A 20,139-nucleotide genomic window follows, 5' to 3' on the forward strand; every position below is an offset into this window, starting at 1 on the left:
CCCTATACGCCTTGGTTAATTCGGGACTATTTCTGCCTCACCCAGGGAAGTAAAGGTAAAAACTGGAGGAAGAAGATAGAACCACTGAAGTCTGCATTCTGAAAATGATGAGAAAAGGCGATTACTGGAGGAGATTACTGTTTTTCTGATGCAGATTTCAGTGCCGTCAAAACATCAAGTGTTTTACATTGGAATGATCATATTACATTAAATGGAATGTCTACACATCTGATGCTAACAGCTGTCAGTTGTGTGCACCACTATCGGCTTCAGAAAGGGTCTGATGCCCAGGAGTGTGATGTACCACAATGCCTGCTGAAGGTAACGGAGTCGGAGAGAGCCCAGAGCAGTCAGAACTGGACCCAAACAGAACTGTGCGCCCTAAATAAAATGTGATTAAATAAGCAGAAAAATGCTAAAGTAACGAAATGGATGGTTTGGGCTTGGAAAACCCATTGGGCTTGGTAATCGAGTCCGAAATGCAGAAATCCCCCTGAGACCACTGTTTTAAATCCTGGTAGAGGCAGTTAATTCGGTATCCCACTGCGCTAGGAGCGCAGTGTTGGGTAGGGGCTGAAGGCGCTTAATGTAGACTATTTTACAGTGCACAGCCTCAGAGTTGCTGCTTTCTTACAGTACCTCCTAAGCAACACATTCTTAACAGTATTTCACCTGCAGGAAGAACATCTTATCTTGAAAGCTTCAAAATACTTTACTAATGTTGAACACAGACTAAGAGAAGTTTGCCTGGGCAGCCCAGTCCGTGGCCTCTGAACTGGTAAGACACACAGCCTCAGGGACTCCCTGAAATTCAAGCCTGTTGACTCAGATTTTCAAACCCAAAATACCCTTTTCAGCTGCACAAGCAGACCTATTCTTGCTTCATTATATTTCTATATAGTTCTTTCAGGGCCTGATTCTGAATGATGCTGATCCTACTAACTTCTAATGACCTCGATTGGTGTGCAAAAGCAACTTATTGCTAAAAAATGTACAAAGAGATTCTCAGAAGAAAAAATGTTAGCATATTTGTTAAAATAATAGAAGTTGCTTATCTCTTATTAACTCCTTTTTATTTTTTTAGTTTCAGACGAAAGCAAACCACAATTCCAACATTGTACATATGTGTACATATGATACAAAAATCAGTTCCTGCTGTGACTTTTGCACTGAGGGTGATTGGTCAGGAAAAAACTCAACATCCCCTTCAAATTCAACTCAACCCTACAAGAGCCTCAAAAGAAAATGTTCCTCCAAGGACAACGTACTTCCAAAAAATAAAATCAATATCCTGTATCATTTTGTACTCAATAGCTTGATCCTGGACAGTCAATTTCTTTTCAAACATATACTAGTCTTGACAGATGCTTTTCCTATACTCCATGTTATCTTTTAAGAACATTTTGTAAACCCACGTTTTTACAATAAGGAAGAAAAAAGGGAAGTGATTTTAGACTTATCCTGACTACTTTTATAATGAAATACATCTGAAAAAGTGTGTTCTGCCGTGATCTCATCAGTGGTATAAGCCAGTCTGAGCCCAAACAGATTGCCTGCCAAGGTGATCTGATTTAAGCATGAAGGATAAACCAACACTTTGTCTTCACAGCACAGTAAAATCAAGGGCAACTTGCTTATTTTTGATATGATGCCAGTCTATAATGAAGACTGTTGACACTAAATCACGTTTTCTTTGACATTTTGTTACTGCAAATGTTATTTGGGAGATGTTTAAGTAGGCAGGCTGTGAAAATGGGACTGTATAGCCAAATGTGACTCAAATAAGGCCATATAGACTATGAAGCTCTCCTCTCCAAAAAGGAGTAGTCTGCATGGGGAGAGATAGTTATGGTACAGTTATCCCTTAATATCTAATTTCTAGTGAACCTAGAGAAATATTTATTGTTCAGATTATTCTCTGCATACATTGACAAATGCCACTAGAAAGAGGATTAACTCCTCATTTTTCACCGATTAGTTCTGTTTCAAGCTAGGAAAACACATGATCCAAAAAACTTGCTTTTACTGTGGCAGTAAAATACCACTGAAGTTCCTGTCACAAGAACAAGATGCCTCATTCAGTGAACATAAATAATCACAGGCACAACTGGCACTCTTGCAAGACAGCCCGAGGCAGACTCTTGAAATGTGAAAAAAGGACTAAGGATGCTTCTTTCTGAATAAATGCCTATCGCAATGCTAAAATCTCTGCTTTCTGAACTCCAAAACTAAGTGAAGGACCTGTGGTTGTTCGCTATATATGAAAATCAGGCCATCAAGGGTCCAGTATTACACAACAGTGATACAGTCTTGCTGTCAAAGATTTCAACAGAAGATTTGGCAAGGATTTCAGTGAGAGGAGGACTGGGTCACTGTGGCCTGGAAACATTCTTTACAGGAGAGGGAAGAGAAAAAAGTAATAAAGAGCTAGTGCACTTCTATGCCACAGGTTTAATAAACAAATCATTGTGGTTCATGTTTTCCACCTGCAGTGCTACAGGGATTTCAGGCGCTTCTGTAATGAGCCATCAGTAGGTCATGCTGACCCTCTCGCGTACTTTGGCTGAGGTACGCAGTTCATAAACACTGCTCTGCAAGCATTTATGCAAGCCACATGCTTTCAAAGTAAGTACATGCAAATGCATAAACCAAGCAGCATCTACACTTTTCATGCCCACAGCTTCCTAGTGCAGCTTGTGATTTCACCCATGGCTACAGCAGCTGTAGAGAGCAGACTGCACTGGAGTTTGCCTTCTGGAGAACTAGGAAATGGTGCCTGTGAAATGTCCTTTCCAGATCCCAAGGGAACCAGACAGTGGACTGTTCCAACACCTCTCATCGATCGCTAACTTCTGGCTACCCTAAAGATTGGAAATTTATACCACTCCTTGGTCACATTTACAGAAAAGCACCAAGGGATAGTGGGTGTCTTAATCTTTCCTCTGGACAAAATAATTTTGCCCTTTTGTACCTGCTCAAAGCTTAATCGCACAGCTCATCATTTTAAGCTTATCACTTCTCTTTCTGAATGTTTTGGTTGCTTTTGTTTCCATTGCCTTGAGCACAGGCTGCTGGCCTTTACTTCAGGAAACACATGCTTTATTGAACACATATGTATTGGTCATCTGAACCAAAAAATAACCCAGACCCTTACAAACAAGGAGGTTTGGAACAAGTAAGTACTTGCGTCTTCTGAACACAGAAGTCATTCCTTAGTTTAAGTCTATTTAAATACTTACTAAACATTCCACCTTTAAATTCCTTACAAAATGATTCCCCAAATTAAATACAATAGAACAAAGTGACTGACAGCAATAGACACAAACCTACAAAATTCATGTTTATGTTTTAATTTTGAATGCTAGTTGTTTGACAGGCTGATCAGCTAAAGAAAAAGAAGTCCTGACATTATCAAAGTTTTTAGAAATTGAAAATGCAAAGTCAGAAGCTGAGTGAATAATTTCTTTTGCCCACAGAATTGCTGAATATGGAATGTTGGTTCCACAGTAAATTAAAAATAATAATGACTTCCCTAAAATATTACACCGGACTTGAGCACAGGTGCTATGAGGAGAGGCTGAGGGAGTTGGGATTGTTTAGCCTGGAGAAGATGAGGCTCAGGGGGGACCTTATCACCCTCTACAACTCCCTGAAAGGAGGTTGTAGTCAGGTGGGGGTTGGTCTCTTCTCCCAGGCATCTAGCAGTAGGACAAGAGGGCACAGACTCAAGCTCAGCCAGGGGAGGTTTAGGTTGGATATTAGGAAGAGATTTTTTACAGAGAGAGTAGTCAGACATTGGAATGGGCTGCTCAGGGAGGTGGTGGATTCACCATCCCTGGAGGTTTTCAACACGAGACTGGATGTGGCACTTGGTGCCATGGTCTAGTAACGGCAGTAGGGTTGGCCTTGATGATCCTTTAGGTCTCTTCCAACCTGGTTGATTCTATGATTCTATGAATTAGCAACCTAGCAAAACGATTCTAAAGTAGCTTCCTGCACTTTTCCTGGCAAGGCACGCCATTTGTCTTTAATCCAACAATTTTTCTCAGATAAATGAATGTATTTTCAGCATCAACAGCTCTTTATTTAAAATATCTAAAGAAAAACAAACATCCACTAACACAGTTATCAGAAATGCTCTCTTATTGATCCAGGCTATGAATGAAATCTCACAGGCCTACTGCTCAGAAAGTTTTACTTACTACCAATAGTATTTTTGAAGCCTTAATAACAAACCCTTTCACGTACTAAGTGCTCTGTAGTCTTTCAGTTATGTGCCCTAGCCCTGTAATGAAAATCTGCAAAGAGGAAGAGTGTTTCACTCCATTACTAAATATTCCTCAACTATATTTATAGCCCAGTTTGTATACTGTTATACTTGCTGCTCTTGACAACAGATGGCTGAACTGCCTCAAAAGGCTTCCCAACACAGAAGAAAAGAATTGTGTAATGTTCATGTAGGGGAAGGCCATGAAGAGACTATGTCATCAACCATACATGCCTTCAGTTACACTATAGTGCTCTACAGCTTTCCATTAACAAGCCAGTTTTGTATTTGCATTAAGTAAGACTTAAGAATGAATGTGAATGTCAAAAGGCAGTGGCTTTCTAGACTAATGCAGAGCATAACAAGTCCTATGAGGAGAGGCTGAGGGAGTTGGGATTGTTTAGCCTGGAGAAGATGAGGCTCAGGGGGGCCCTTATCACCCTCTACAACTCCCTGAAAGGAGGTCGTAGTCAGGTGGGGGTTGGTCTCTTCTTGCAGGCAACTAGCTCTAGGACAAGAAGGGACAGGCTAAAGCTCTGCCAGGGGAGGTTTAGGATGGATATTTTGGAAGATATTTTTTATGGAAATCAGGCATTGGAATGGGCTGCCCGGGGAGGGCCATCCCAGGAGGTTTTCAAGATGAGAGACTGGATGTGGCACTTAGTGCTGTGGTCTAGTAACCATGGTAGGGATGGACTTGGTGATCTTAAAGGTCTTTTCCAACCTGGCTGACTCTATGACTCCATGATTTGTACAAGGTAATGGGAGAGACAAGGCAAAGATATTAACAGTAAAGCAGTTCACTGATTGGCACTACTGACACAGTGGACACAGTCACTCCTGTTGAGAAGACTCACAACCCCAACTAAAGACAGCATGAAAAGTTAGCAACAGAGATTTAGGTAAACCAGCTTCTACAGTGGAAAAATAAATATTCATCCACCTCTCAGATATGAATCAGCTCCCTTTTTTGAAGCATGAAAGTTCACGTTCCACTTGTCTTTTTACTCTTAGTCATTTCTCCATCTCCCCTGGTTTTCCTAGCTTCTAATGCTTCCGATATAATCACAATAGATTATCCCCAAATTATCCTCTGACTCCAAACGACCTGTATTTATTTGTAAAATTACTTACTGCAAAGTCACAGCCAGTGCTTTTCTTGATATCATCCACTGTCAGTCCTTCCCAGATTTCTACGAGGGTCAATCCCTTCTTCTTGTCCACGTCAAACACGGCCTACCAAGTTCAAGCAGCACACAATTAATATTTCACTATGAAAGCAGAAAATGAGGATGCAGACAGTAATACTGCACAAAATGGTGTACTGAAGTAGACAGCATTCCCTCAGTAACAAAACGTGCCATTATCAATTGGTTTCACTTTTCTGACTGACCAGTAAATATTTCTGCTACATTTATTTGTACCTGAAAGAATCTAAAATAATGTATGCATTAGTTTTGCGGAACAACTGTTCTTCACTGTGTGAAATGACCATGCCTGTTGCTCCAATCTAGTGAGAATGGGAGGTCCACAGGAAAGGGCTAAGATGTCCTTTGCTGCAAGACAATGCCCACCAAGAGACCATGAAAGAAACAGGAAAACAGAATATCTCCCTTGGTCTTTTATTTCATTTTAAGGCCAGGAGAGAGAGGTACAATTCACCTTTGTCTGACTGCAAGTTTCTTCAACCGCTACTGCACACCCAGTGCAAATGCCAGTATTTTCAGAAGGTAGCAATGAAAGACAAGATTTCTGGCTGTATTTTTAATAAAAGGTCTGGGAGGAAGTGGCTGAAGAAATAAAGGCTGTTATTTCTGATGTCTTTATAAGACACACCCTCCACTTCTGAGACTTACAAATACATCATATAAAAACACCTGCAAAACAATGCGCAGTATAATAGTGCCTACCAGAAGGAGATACACAGGTTGCAAGCTCGTTGCCAGGGAAACCATAAGGTCTAAAGCAATTTTCCATAAAAACAAAAGTTCAGTAAAAGCAAAAGACCAGTAAATATTGACCTTGCAATGAAAGTGAAGTCTTAAGCTCATCAGGGAAGTGTACTGAAATCTAGCTGTCCTCTGGGCACGAGACTGTTTCATGCGACTAAAAAATGACAGCTCCTCTAAGTCTTAAAAGAGAAGGTGTACATAAGGAACATACACACTAGGATGCTAGTATGGAAACAGAATTTGCAACGTGTCTAAATGCACACATTTGTGTCTTTTCCTGATAAAGCAACAAGATCTGACAAGTATCGACAGAGAAATTTTGTTGTTTATTTTCTATCGGTTAGTCCTTGTTCACTCGCCTTGTCTTTGCACCTTACATTTGTATGTGGCCAGTTAGCAGAAGACTGGAAAAACTTCCACATTTTAATTTATTTTCCCTTATTTTGTGAAGAAATAGCAGCAGCAATATACCACCATGAAAAAGCAAATTCCACGTAAGCACCTTGGATGCATTCTACTTAGCGTGATAGATGGCTCACAGAGGGACTACTCTAAGACCTTAAAAATGTAAACATTGGTAATAGAAGTAGTATGATTACAGCAAAAATCTTAAATCATTTAATCCTTTGCTGAAAAGATCTGCTAATGTACTTTGAGCAGAAGCAATTTCAGGCGCTCATACATACATGCACTAGAGAATAAATTGCTTCACAAATGGAATAACATAATGACAGAAAAAAAAGTTAAAGCTCTGCTACAGCTACAAGTTTCTCTGAAAGAGCCTGTAGTATACATCAAGGAAGATGCTTGGAATTGTCTGACTGATGTGTGCTCTGCTGGTAAAAACACCCCAACAAATTCAACTAAAAACTCCAAGCTCTGATTATAACTGCATTTGAAGATTTGCATTTCACAGCAAATATTAGGAATAGTTTGGTAAAAGCAAGGAGATACACACCCTGCATGCCTGTCATATGTGGCATCCTTGTTCTGAAGTTGACGAAGGGTATCATTCATTATGCTAGATGTCAAAGCTTTACAAGAAAAAATATGTGCCCCAAGACCTCTAGACATGAACTCCAAGGGAATCTTTTCCCTTTGGTGGCAACAGATACCTAATATAGTCTTCATTTTTACTAAGCTTTTCTACTTTTATTAGGGATAAAGGAGGAAATTATTAACAAAGTACTTTACCTTCTCTGTAATGATGCGGTTAACACATTGTTTCCCAGTAAGTGGCAAACTACACTTTTCCAGGATTTTATGGACATTGCCCTGTGTTTAACAATAAGCAGACAAACATCAATTTTTAAAAACAACACAACTCAGAATTCAAGTATGTATGCGAAAATTACAGCTGTAGCCATTCAGTGTTATTGAAAGATTCAGTGTACTCAGAACACTCTTCAAATTCACTTCTATGGCAGATTACATCTCTGGCAATTTGGGACAGTTATGACTTAAATCCTACATACAGGAAGATGACTAGTAAGTATCTTACTGTACCACTGAGTGGGCTCTTGAGTTTAGAAGTTCTGCATGCTCCTGCCTAATAATTTGTCCTTCCTGCTGCAATGTGAGGACAAGAGATACATGGGACCTCACTGATGACTCATGAAGGACAAAAATTAGGGAACAACATTATGGGCACACCTCTGTCTTATACTTTATCACAAACATGTCTAGGATCAGCCATAAACACAGGCGTTTCAAATCCCCAGGATTCAAGTGCACAGTCATGCTTTGAAAAGAGTAATTCCAGTTTCTTTACCTACATTGAATTCCCATTCCCTCTATCTCTCCAGGGAAGCCCTAAATCAGACTCAAGAAATGAGTGCAATATGCTCATCTTCAAGTCCTACACAGGAGTTATATTATCTCTGTTTTAGACAGAACAAATTAGCATGCAAATATAGTGGAAAAGAAATGTACGCATAACAAATAGGATTTACTTTAAAGTACTTACTTTTCAAGGACATCAAATGCCAGCTACTCTAAATCCTGGGAAAAATATTACCTAATGAGAAGACACAGCTTCTGACATGAAGCTGGGCAGGTAAGGTTTGGGTCGTGAAGTTTTTTTCTGTTTGTTTGCTTTACCTAATTTTTCCTTTTATTCCTTCATTTTTTTTGAACTAGGAGTCCACAAATGGGTTTAGATCCTGCTAAATTAATGTAGGCTAAAAAAGCTCTGAATGGATATAAAAGAGATGGATTGCTACACCACTTGTCAGTATTTGTGAGTGTTTTAAAGAGGTAGCACTAAGTGCACATTTCTCCCATTATCCTATGCTTTTTTTTCTCTAATTATCAATTTTCAGTTATGCATTTCAAAACTCTTAAGAGCATTACATGTCTCGTTTAACCATCCAAATGTAACACTTTATAATTTGCAATCACCAGTTTGCCTTAAGGCTTAATATAAACTCAGGAACCATCTCGCAGCCAGTCTGACTCCTGAGTGATAACAAAATAAGTAATCCATGTGCTGCTGAATTTATCTTTTTCTGTGAAAAACATTCTAGTTACTTTCAATTGATCTACTTATATCTTCTCCATCTTGAGGACCTTCTTGCTCACTTCACCTAAGAGTCAGGATTAATCTGTGCTACTTGTAATATCTTCAGTAACATATCAAATGTACATCTCAGCCCTATGAAATGAAGTGTCTCTTCTTGGTACCTAATTGAGACTAAGATGCATGGACTTGCAGAAGTGACAGCTTGAATGGCTCCAGTAATCCTGAGAACTGATACATGTGAGCTTCTAAAAACTTGATCTGAAGATTACTGTATTACCAGTTAGCATTAAAGATGACATGCATTTCCTGATCTTTACAAAGGTTGGACTCAATGATCTTAGAGCCCTTTTCAAATCTAAATGATTCTGTGATTTTTGGAAGATGTCCATCAGGCCAGTGTAGTAACAGCAATCTAAATGGAACTGCATGATTTTTTACCATCTGAATTTATACAGGATTTGTTCAGATAAAGGAAACTGTAGATAGTGTAGATATATAAAACCTTAAGGTGTCCCAGTCCACTCTAAGTAAATATTTCTGTTGTTGAAGAATAAAAATGTCCTTAATTTTCCACAATGTATTAAAATCAGAACTATTCGCAGTATGAGAAAGGAGTTTTCAATTCAGTGCTCCATTTTTCAGTGGTGGCCAAATCCAGTGCTTAAAACCAGTTTCCATTCTGTATTTCTGAATAGTGTAGACAACTTATTTCTCAACATGGAACAATTACCAGCCACTACTTTACTATGTTTTGCAAAACACGTCAATGACGGTATGGGGGTAAGGACCTTTAATTCTCTCAGGCAGTATTTAGCAGATTAGACATAGATGTGCAGTGACTGTTCAAGATACCAAATAACGTTATATTCTAATATTTTTTTCATGGTTATAAACAAAAAGGTAATTTGGAAAAAAAAATACATAAAGAAAGACACTAATGAGTTAGACTTCAGGTCCATTTGCTAAGTGTTGCACAGTGGCCTAAGCACATGGAGCAAAAATTGAAACATCCTTCTACAGATATGCCCTCCTGACATGCTGTGATGTACAGATTTTCTGGGGCAAAGACAGCTTCTGGGCAATGCTATTAAATTGTTACTGATGAACTTAACCTCATAAAACCATTTAGTCCCTTTTCTATAGACTTGATTTTTGACATCATGCATCATTCTGCTCATCATCCACAACCTCATTAGCTGGCTGTGAAAAGTGTACTGTTTTCAGCCATGCTGGTTACTAACTTCAGTCAGTTACTCCTACTTCTTTTATAAGACCATTTGGCATCCACCCTCATTATTCTATCTCTTTGCTACCCATCCTCAATAGAGTTTCTTAAGATGAAGAGTCTTCTAAAAGCTCATGCTTTCTCATCTTTCTTCTGCATCTTTTAGTTTTCATTACATGTAAAAATTTCAGTTATTAAAACCGTAATTAATTTGGGGCTGAGTGTATTTATTTGTATTTGCAACATACCGCATATCAGAGTTTAAAATGAGGAAAATTCTTTGAGTATTTATTTGAGTGTTAAGACAGATACTAGTTTCACCCTCAAAATTAAGTGCAAATTATATTTTGCCAGTGCTGCAAGGACTCAGGCTTTGCTATGTTTAAAAACTGCAACATGTGTACTGAAAGGAGAAGGGCTATTAAACTCTTAGAAAACTTAGTTCAGTGTTTAACAAGCCATATTATACAAAAAAAAAACCTTGAAAAGGATTTACAGAATCATTCACAGTATCACAAATCAGAGAAAACTGCGTGCAAGAACTACCTATTGCAGCAACTCTTGAACATGTCCACTGAAGATTCTGCCTATATCCCATGTCTTCCACTGTATTTCCATTCATCAAATCTTGACTGCTGTTGATTTATAGGAAACTTTGGTGTCTGATACTAGATTTATTTACTTAGCGAATAGGATGACAAAAATGTCCCTTTACTAAAAAGCCAGTAGATACAACAGACTGTCTCAGTACATGGTATTTCTTTCACTCATAGCACATTGGGCTTTGAGCAGGATGAAAGATTGCTCCTCTGATGCATAGATGCAGATGCAGTAAGTTTGTGAGAAAATCTTTGGTGTAAAGAAATAAAAAGCCATGAATATAAAATCAGCTCTGAAAAAAGCAGCTGCTCCCAGCTAAAGGCTTGACTTTCAGACCTGGTCTCATGGGTGCTATATTTGCTTGTCTCTCAAAAAAAGACTAATCTCAAAACTAACAGCAGTTTTTGATTTCTAAACATTAGATTCCCATATTTCATCACCTTCACTTTGGGGCAAACAAGAAGCAACAGGATTTAGACCACAAAAAGAGGCTAGGTAAGAAGAAAGACTGCCATTTAACAATGAATAAAATAAAAATCATGTGCACATTTTAATATGGCAGTGCCTTCTCACAAAAGCAGAAGAAATAATTTATGAAAGCGTGGAACTGGATCTCCAGAAGTGCACACAAGGCACACCATGCACTTAAGTGCCCAAGGTAGGTATACATGTACCAAAATAAATAATTCTATGCCTGGGCTATTTGTTACAGTCAACCTGTCTCTGTTTTCATCTTTTTCAGGTTTCAATACTCCTGCAGGCAAAAAGAACAGCAAACAATTTCCAGTGTTCTGAAAAAGTATTTCAATAATAGTATCTTTCAGAGAAAAACTGGCTTTGAATAATTACATCCTGTGAGCCTTAGCTGACTTCCACGGTAAGTAGAAATTTGGCAGAAATATGTATTCAGATCACATTAATTCCTGAAGTGTGCATCTAAGCAAATGGATAACGACATATGTAGTTTTTGGGAGACTGTGTGATAGGGATAGGAGTCAGAGAGATGAATTAGCTTTGTGCTTTCATTTACTTATTTACACATATGCATACGAAAGCTATGGGGTTAAACTCAGCCCTGTTACTGATAATGTGTCCCTAGAGATCACAGCTTAGTATGAATTCTGAAACTGCTACATGGTAATTTTTTTATTTTTATCTTTAAGTGAAGATTTATACTTCAAATTTCATTTAAAAACCAGACAATTGTTAATATATTTACTTTCATATTTGCATATTTGATACGGTTTACCAAGTAAATTCATGGTGATTGCTTGTATGCATTCTGACAGGGACATTATTCTGAGCAACACAAAACTAATTCTTGTTGCAGACATACAACAAATTTGGAATAACAGAAACATAGGAATTAAACCAGAAGTAAATTTTTAAACTTTTGGTACAGTTCCCTGAAAACCAGTGATTTTTGTCCTTCACATTTTGGACAGACCCATGTTTCAAATGATGAATTTCCCATGACCTTATCTGGGGGACAGTTTATAACACTGCCCTCACAAAGAAGTCTCAAGATTCACCACTAACATCTGATGATGTAAGGCAGCTTGCATTTTATCATGCCAAAAATGTCTGCTTTATTAAGTTGTCAGTACTGATTTGACTGGCAACTTCAAAGGTAAGTATCTTTCCATCATAACAAGTATTTAACCATGGGGAACCTCATTTTTCAAATTATTCTGAGGCTAAGAGTAGAGCAGCATCTAGTGCAGCTCTGGCAATTGCCACCCCCATTATTTAATGGAAATGCAAATTTTTGCTTGAAGTAGCTAAGAAAACATGTGCAGCTTTTAAACATCAAGTTAATGTTTCATTTTTTTCCCCACAGTGAATGATTCACTTTCAAGAGACAAGGGACCACACTAACCTAGCCCTCAATTGCACCACCAGAACTACTAACAGCAAAACTATCAAATCTTCACAAAGTAGCAGAATGAAAATGAGGTCTTTTTTTTTCCCCTTTCTTTTTCTTTTTTTTTTGGTACAGCACAATACAATCATTTCAAAAGAAGTGGCAGAGCCTTACCTTGGCTGAGTGCTCCATGGTGACAACCACTTTGGTCTGTGCGCTGGATACCAGGTCCATAGCACCCCCCATTCCTTTCACCATCTTGCCCTAAAATACAGTTTTTAATAGAACTGTAAATTTTTTATTATTAATAAAAAGAAAAAAGGTGCATATAGTGGTTGCTGTGACAGAACAAGAGTCACCTTTTCTTGCATTGAAAGCCCACCTGTTTCATAACCACTGCATCAAAACACCAACAGAGTTTCACCAGAGTGAAAATATTTGTCTCACTCTAGGATTTATATGATGCAAATAGGAGAAGAACGATGAGTAAAATAAGGACCCACTGCCATGGATGGTGCCCTGGGGTATAACATATATGAGCTGTACCATTGGCTTAATGGAAGCTTTGACACTGAGGAGCAATGCATTTAGTTCCAATGGTTCTGTCATTAGAAAAGCAAAGTGTTCATCCTCCTGTTGTTAGAAATGCCATTGCTTCCTCAAAAGAAATCTTTGCTTGTGAAACATAGCAACAAGAACATCAGAGCACTATGCACCTGTCACTTTACAAAGTCACTTGCCAGTTTTGGAAGTCATGCCTTGTATCACTCTATCAGCACAAACCAGTCTTTTTGTTCTATTCCAGTTGTCTGTGGAGGTCATTTCAGAACATGGGCAAATAAATGAACGTGGCTCAGTATTCACTTCTTTCGTCCCTCGATCCAAGCAATGCTTTTGGCCCCTGGACTCATTCTTCACTCAGATAGAGTCAGAATTGCACGTGTTATCACTGCATCTGTATGATGAGCTTGGTGTTCAGCTGCCTCTGTTTTTATTTTCTGTAATGCTACAGCCTTGAACCCCTGCCTACTTCCATCACCTTAAACTGGATGCATCTGATCTTGGAAAGCAAAAAGGTCCAGACTTGGCCACTTCTGACAGGGAATGACCATAGGCACAAAGTTCTATTAGTATGAGCAGAGCAATCATTTTTTAACAGCAGCACTAGACCCCAAAACCCAAACATGGCAACAACCTCATACACTAATGCAGACTTGCTGAGGAGGGCAGAAACGGGAGTGGAACATCAAGGCAGCTGCATGATACGGGAGGTTAGTAGGAAACATGATGCAAGGAATTTTACAGATTAAAATAAATTAATTTCTGTCTCAAATGTTTTGCATTTGCTCACTTTTTACTGGTTATATGGACAGTAATAAAACACATGCTGGTTTGTATGTACAACCTAAATGTCTCTGATTAAATGACTGGAAGTCTTCCTAGTACAAAGCTTTTCTCCTATGCTTCCTTTTATCAGCTATGTGATTCAGTACATTACAAGCATCAATACCTATGGTCCATGATAAAAAACATGTGGAAGTGACTTGTCTCATTAAACTGCCAGGTCACCAGCTTATTAGTCTCTTGATTATTTTGGTCTCTTGATTGTAATGAAGGGAATATTCACAGACACACTCCAAAAAATCATATTTCCCCACTGTTTGCACAGCAAAGAGTAACTGTATCTATAAACAACCCCTCTAGAACTGCTCAGGTCAGATCAATATTTAACATCAATCACATTAATTATCATTACTACTAAACATTTCTTTGGAAATATAAACGTGAAAAGAATTTATCTCTATCCTTAACTTCCTGTCACTGCTCAGATCGTTCTCCATCCTATCTGGAAATACAGAGCTCTTACAGAGACTGCAGTGACCTCTCACCTGCCTCCCAGAGGCTCAGTGCCAAGATAATGCAGAGTAGCTGAAGAATACGCGTTGTCACCCCAGTAACTCAGAATATGTTTGCATTGAGGATTATGCTATCAGTACACCTGCCCTGACAACGCCATTACCTTATTTTCCAGGCCTTAACTATTAACTAGTAAAGACCTACAGCTACAAGTAAATACCTGAAGAACTAAGTGCTGACAAAGGTCAACAACAAATATACCTCAGACGCTGTCATACAGGACTGAGAGAAGAGACACTATCCCTTTGTGTATGCAGAAACAGGGAAATGCAGGTTGAAGAGAAGGACTTAGGGATCTTTAAATTGCTTCATCTGCTCCTCCTGTTTAGGAAAACAATCATCACTATAGGGTGGTGTCTGGTAAAGCAAATCAATTGAGCATTAAATGCAACTAGCCAAGTAATTACAGGCTTTTACTTTGAGGATTATCCGAAGCATAAGAGCCTTACATTACTCTCAGTGCATCTACCAAACTACCACAACTTGCACTTCGCCCCTGACCATACCGGCATGGGGGCAGCTTCGTCCTAAATTTGAATTAAAATACTTGAGTCTAAAAGGTGATTCCCAAAAGACACATTGCTCTTCTTTGCCTAGAATAAGCATGCAGACCATAACAGTTCTTATATTTATGAACGTAGCACATTTACAAGCAATCAGAAATTTTTGTTTCTTTTAAATTTTAATAGTATATTTAATTGCATCTGGCATAAGTCAGACTGTTTTATTTGACTGCTTTGTATGCAATATGCAGTTTATCATTAAAATACACACTTTCCTCTCCTGAATCACAGAATGGTTAGGGTTGAAAAGGACCTTAAAGATCATCTAGTTCCAACCCCTCTCCCATGAGCAGGGACATCTCCCACTAGACCAAGTTTCTCAAAGCCTGGCCTTGAACTTGCTATGGCATTTAAGTCTAATGCAATAACCCGTAAAAAGTTCAACTTTTTTAACCAATTAATAAATATAGGAATTTTAATTATTTTCTTAAAGAGATACTTGAAATAAGCAACCGCTGCAGTAAATTTGCATGTTTCCTGCTCCTTCTTAGCAGGTCAGGATTTACATACTCCCTCACTCTATTTATTTACTTATTTAAGATGATATTTGTTAGTTCCCAATTACATTAGTGCTGATAGCTTAAGAAATCAGAAAGAAAGACTTAGTGCAGTGGTAGAGCGCTGGTAATTTGAAGCACGATCACAAAATCCTCTTAATCAGCCAGAGCCTGAAGTAAGAATAAAAGATTTTTGAATCAGCCGTGCACTTCCTGGGAGGTCCAATGTTGGCAATACATTTACAGAGGGTTTAGGCAGATAACAGACACAAGCTGGCAATTTCCTTACAGCTTCTCAGTTACCATCAAAGGTATGATTTCTCCTTTACCCATTGTGCAAGATGTGGAAATTTTGGACCTATTTTTTTGATTCTATTTTTTAAAAAATTAAGATAATCAGCTCTTCTGCTTCTTCAGTCATAAACTCAAAATTAGTGGAATTTCTTATAATGCCTGCTTATTGCAAAATGAATTGTTCAGTTATTGTGGTGATGGGGAATCTTAAAGAAAACATGAGAGAAGGGTACGCATTTTCTCATCTGATGTCTTCATATCTGAACAACATTTGAGTGGTCAAAATACAACATTAAGGAGACTGAGGACGCAATTTAGCCTAATAGTAATTGCTAAATGAAAACTTTCCTGTTAGCTTGTTCACATGTGGCACCCAAGATAACCTGGCATTCCAACAGAAACTTCTGAGTACTCCAATGTGAGTGAGACAGTCAAGCTATTTTTCAAGAGAACATGAAGTTTTTCCAAAATGGTATTTCAAGCAAGCTAGAAACATGCTACAGCCAGCAGGAAAAAATTTATAAGAAAATCCAAACAGACTAAAAACAGGTAGCTGAGACAAAAACCAGAAGACTCATGGGCCTTCAAACACCATTAAGGTCTAGGATCCATGCTGGTGTCTTAAACCTTTCCTCTATATTCCTAGGGGGAAGCACTTCTTTCTGTAACTGAATTTCATAACTACTCCCAGCATCATAGGGCAAAACGCATCTGAACTGTTCTGGTTAAGTTAAAATAACAATCTTTTGAGACAAACACATATCACATCAACAGTTCAGCAAAGCAGATGCTAATGATGTGCTCAAGGAACAGTGAAAACGTATCAGTGGTAAAAGCAGATTAGAATGCAGCTTGAATAATTCCATTTAAAATTGGATATCAAAGGACAGGCAAGGTGAAAATGTACACCCATTTGCAAAGGAACCAAAGCAACCAAAGCACTTCCCTGTTAACAGTCTTTGTCTGTGTTGCCAGCTGCCCTAATACTGTATTAAACAAATAGCATCAATCTGAAATTTCTCTTTCCTTCTATTAGACAAAACAATACATATGCCTCTCACACTATGTGCAAGGTTAGTGAAACTACTATTTAAAAACTCTTATAGAAAATAATGAGTGCTTCTAGTTTGAACTGCAGGCTTCCCATTCAATCTCAATTTTCAGGTATCCCCCTGAAGACCTTGAACAAGCTACCTAGAATGAGAGAGAAAAGAATTTAAAGACATCAGCATCATCTCTAATGGCCACAGACACAGACTAGGTGGCAGGTACAGAATTCATTGCCAGACTCAGCTTCCTTATGAAAGGAAATTATTATATCATGCCAGCGATAGGCACTAAAATTCAGAGCAACTGGAACAGTATGAACTCCACAGAGAAAAGGAGAAATGAAGGTAATGCAGTGGATACAAGATACTGCCATCAGAACCATCAATCGTGATAATACTGCAGTCAAAAGGATGAACTCAAGACCCCTTCAAAGGCTCCTGCTCTGCCCATCTCTGCAGGGGTGTATATGCAGTACTAACACATTACTCACACAGACCTCCCTCTCTGTATAGGTACTGTCTGCCTCCACAGATGTGCCAGCATCAAATGACACACACAGCACAGGTAAGGAGGTCATCAGAGCCACATATAACGAACAAAAATACCTCATCAATTGTTATGGCATTGGATATGGTTGGTTTGGGGGTTTTTGTTTGTTTGGGAGCTGCTTATTAGCTTAAGCCTTCATTTTGTACAAAACCCTCAAAACAATCAGAAGGTAATATTAAAAAAATACATATTCATAAGTCTGTTCTAAGTTCATAAAAATGTAGATTACAATCCTTTGCCCATTGCTAACAGTCTGTCCAGTGTTTAAAGGAAAGGTATGTTTGCAGTTGATTCTAAAATGAAATCCACAGCTCTTCCAGACTTCACTTTCAATTTTTCTAGTGAAGGACTGGGAGAAGATTTTATCAAAAAATGATGGATAAAGCTCAAGACTAACTGTTCTGAACTATACTTCTTTGTCCTCTTTTCCACTGAATTTATGTCCTTACATGGTCCAATTACAGAATTATTGTAATTATACTGTCAACTATGACAGCTAGATTAGATTTTACTCTGAGAAAAAAAACACTGGGACCGCATTAATGGTATTTTTCAATCAGCAGAGTGGGTAATGCAATGACACAACAAAAAGTTAGTACTGGCTGAATGCAACTAAATTGAGCACACTCTATATGCGCAACGGCGTGAAGGTTTTAAAAGGACATCCAAAGAAAAAAGATTTAGTTGTATGGCTCAGACATACAGAAATGGCTTGATTTCCAAGAATGCCAACAGGTACCTCCTAAAACACACACACATACACACACCACACACACACACCCCCATTGGAAAGTAAAATTAAAAAGTCAGTCTAATCTTTGAAAGAATGGAGCACAATGAATGAAGGACTGTTTTTTCTTGGCAAAAATATATTAATAACTCTGCCCTAAACAGTAACATACACAAGTATGTGCAGTAACTATATTTATAATTTTACTTTTCATAATCAGAAAATTAAGGCAGCATGAAATATGCACAAAGTAAATTGGTATAATTTATTCCTTTATTCTCCCATAAACTTAATTGGAAATAACCACTGGCAACAGATTTGAATAACAGAGTGAAATTCAAATGAATACTCTGAGAAACCACATCTCAGGAGCAATGCAAAGCAGTCTGTGACATGCTTCATTGAAACGGATTTGCTTTACAGTGATGGATGTTATTTCAGTGTAATGGGACAATTAAGCTGTCCATTTACCTTTGCATACCACTTCCAAAACACACAGCGTGGCATGCAACGATTAAACTTTACTGCCAACATAATACTAGTCTCACTTGAAAGTGATGGCTCCATATCATAGTAACAATTCTCACCACTAACCCACAGACCAGCAGTCCTTTGACATATGCTTCTTTTTCGAAATGGGCAGACTTTCTTCAGCTGCTCTCATTATACAGATGCCTAATGCAGAGCTGCCACTTCCCACACTGAAAATTTAAGGGAGTATGAATCAAATGCCAACATGGAGCTCCTACATGGCTTCCATGCAGCCTGAAGAGAAACAAACACAAAGAAAATTGACAGAAAAAGCCCTCAAAAAAAGCGGAAGAAGTGGACCTAACACAATAGGCTCTCTTTCTCCTCTGTGGCTCTAGGACTCTTCAAATGGCGATAATTATGTACTGCCAGAGCTCTGCAAGGCTTCTGAGCACGTTTGTTGGGAGATAAGCAGAAAGCTGATATACTACTGTAGGCTGAATTTCAAGATGCATGTCTGCAAAAACCTAATACATCTTCAAATTAAAACAATATCCCATTGAAAAGCAGATTTCCAAGGAGACTCTAGGTAACTGCAGGTCCTGTCCCTCTCCTTCATTCAGCTAGTGCTGTAGCCCTACTTATGTCCCAGCCATCAGACAATATTACTACTGAAGCTCATTGAGTATAATTAACCTACATATTTTCTATTAATACAGAATTTAGCCAATTTTAGTTCTTAATTAATTTTATAGTTAAAATACCTTTCTCAAAATTTCTTAGAATGCTGTACAACTTGAAACAAAATGCTGAGAGTTTAATTCATTCAGTGCAACAGAAATACCTGGAGAAGGAGAAGAGTTACTAGACACTGTGTTTGGATTCAAAATGAAAGCAAACCTTGTACAAAGAAACTCCTATTCAACCAGAACAACAACCAAGCTGCATTAGGCTTCCCTGGCAAAGAGCTACAGTGCTCTCACGCATTCAGAGACACATTCAGGGATACATGTCCTTTCTTCCACCACCAAAAATGATAACTGCAAGTCAGAAAAACTCTTGCTGTGGATATCTCTGCTCCCAAGTTTGGCACTACAAATAATATAGGGCAAAAATAAAACAAAAAAATCCTCACACAGTCACAGACTCAGCTGGGCTCTGGCAATTTACTTGTATTTTAAAACTGTCTTTAGCAATGAATGTGGTCACTTCATGGTCAAATTGTACAAAACTATGCAAAAGATGTGCTTTGAATCTCCTTGCTGTGGATATCTCTGCTCCCAAGTTTGGCACTACAAATAATATAGGGCAAAAATAAAACAAAAAAATCCTCACACAGTCACAGACTCAGCTGGGCTCTGGCAATTTACTTGTATTTTAAAACTGTCTTTAGCAATGAATGTGGTCACTTCATGGTCAAATTGTACAAAACTATGCAAAAGATGTGCTTTGAATCTCATCTCAAAAACAACCAATAATGTATAAAATTATATTCCCAATGCCTTAGGTTATACCAGCCTCTGGAGAATATAAATTAAAACACTACTCTTAAATTGGAATTGGCTTTCCTCATTTCTTCTCAGGTAATCTTCTTTGATAAATCTTAGAATTTTTATATAATTTTATTTCAATTTATTTC

At 38.2% G+C, this 20,139-nt stretch overlaps 1 protein-coding gene across 1 annotated transcript in view; it reads right to left on the reverse strand.

Annotated features, from left to right (window-relative positions):
- The window catches only part of OXCT1 (3-oxoacid CoA transferase 1), a gene marked incomplete at its 5' end in the record, with an annotated part of 78,599 nt that overhangs the window by 2,290 nt on the left and 56,170 nt on the right, over positions 1-20,139 (reverse strand). The window contains 3 exons of the mRNA XM_009072544.1: positions 5,402-5,503; positions 7,414-7,494; positions 12,604-12,693. Of these exons, the coding sequence (XP_009070792.1) occupies positions 5,402-5,503; positions 7,414-7,494; positions 12,604-12,693 (273 nt within the window). The remainder of the gene's footprint in view (positions 1-5,401; positions 5,504-7,413; positions 7,495-12,603; positions 12,694-20,139) is intronic.

This window comes from Acanthisitta chloris, unplaced genomic scaffold (assembly GCF_000695815.1).
Source record: "Acanthisitta chloris isolate BGI_N310 unplaced genomic scaffold, ASM69581v1 scaffold6014, whole genome shotgun sequence".
In the NCBI taxonomy this organism is placed as follows: Eukaryota; Metazoa; Chordata; class Aves; order Passeriformes; family Acanthisittidae; genus Acanthisitta; species Acanthisitta chloris.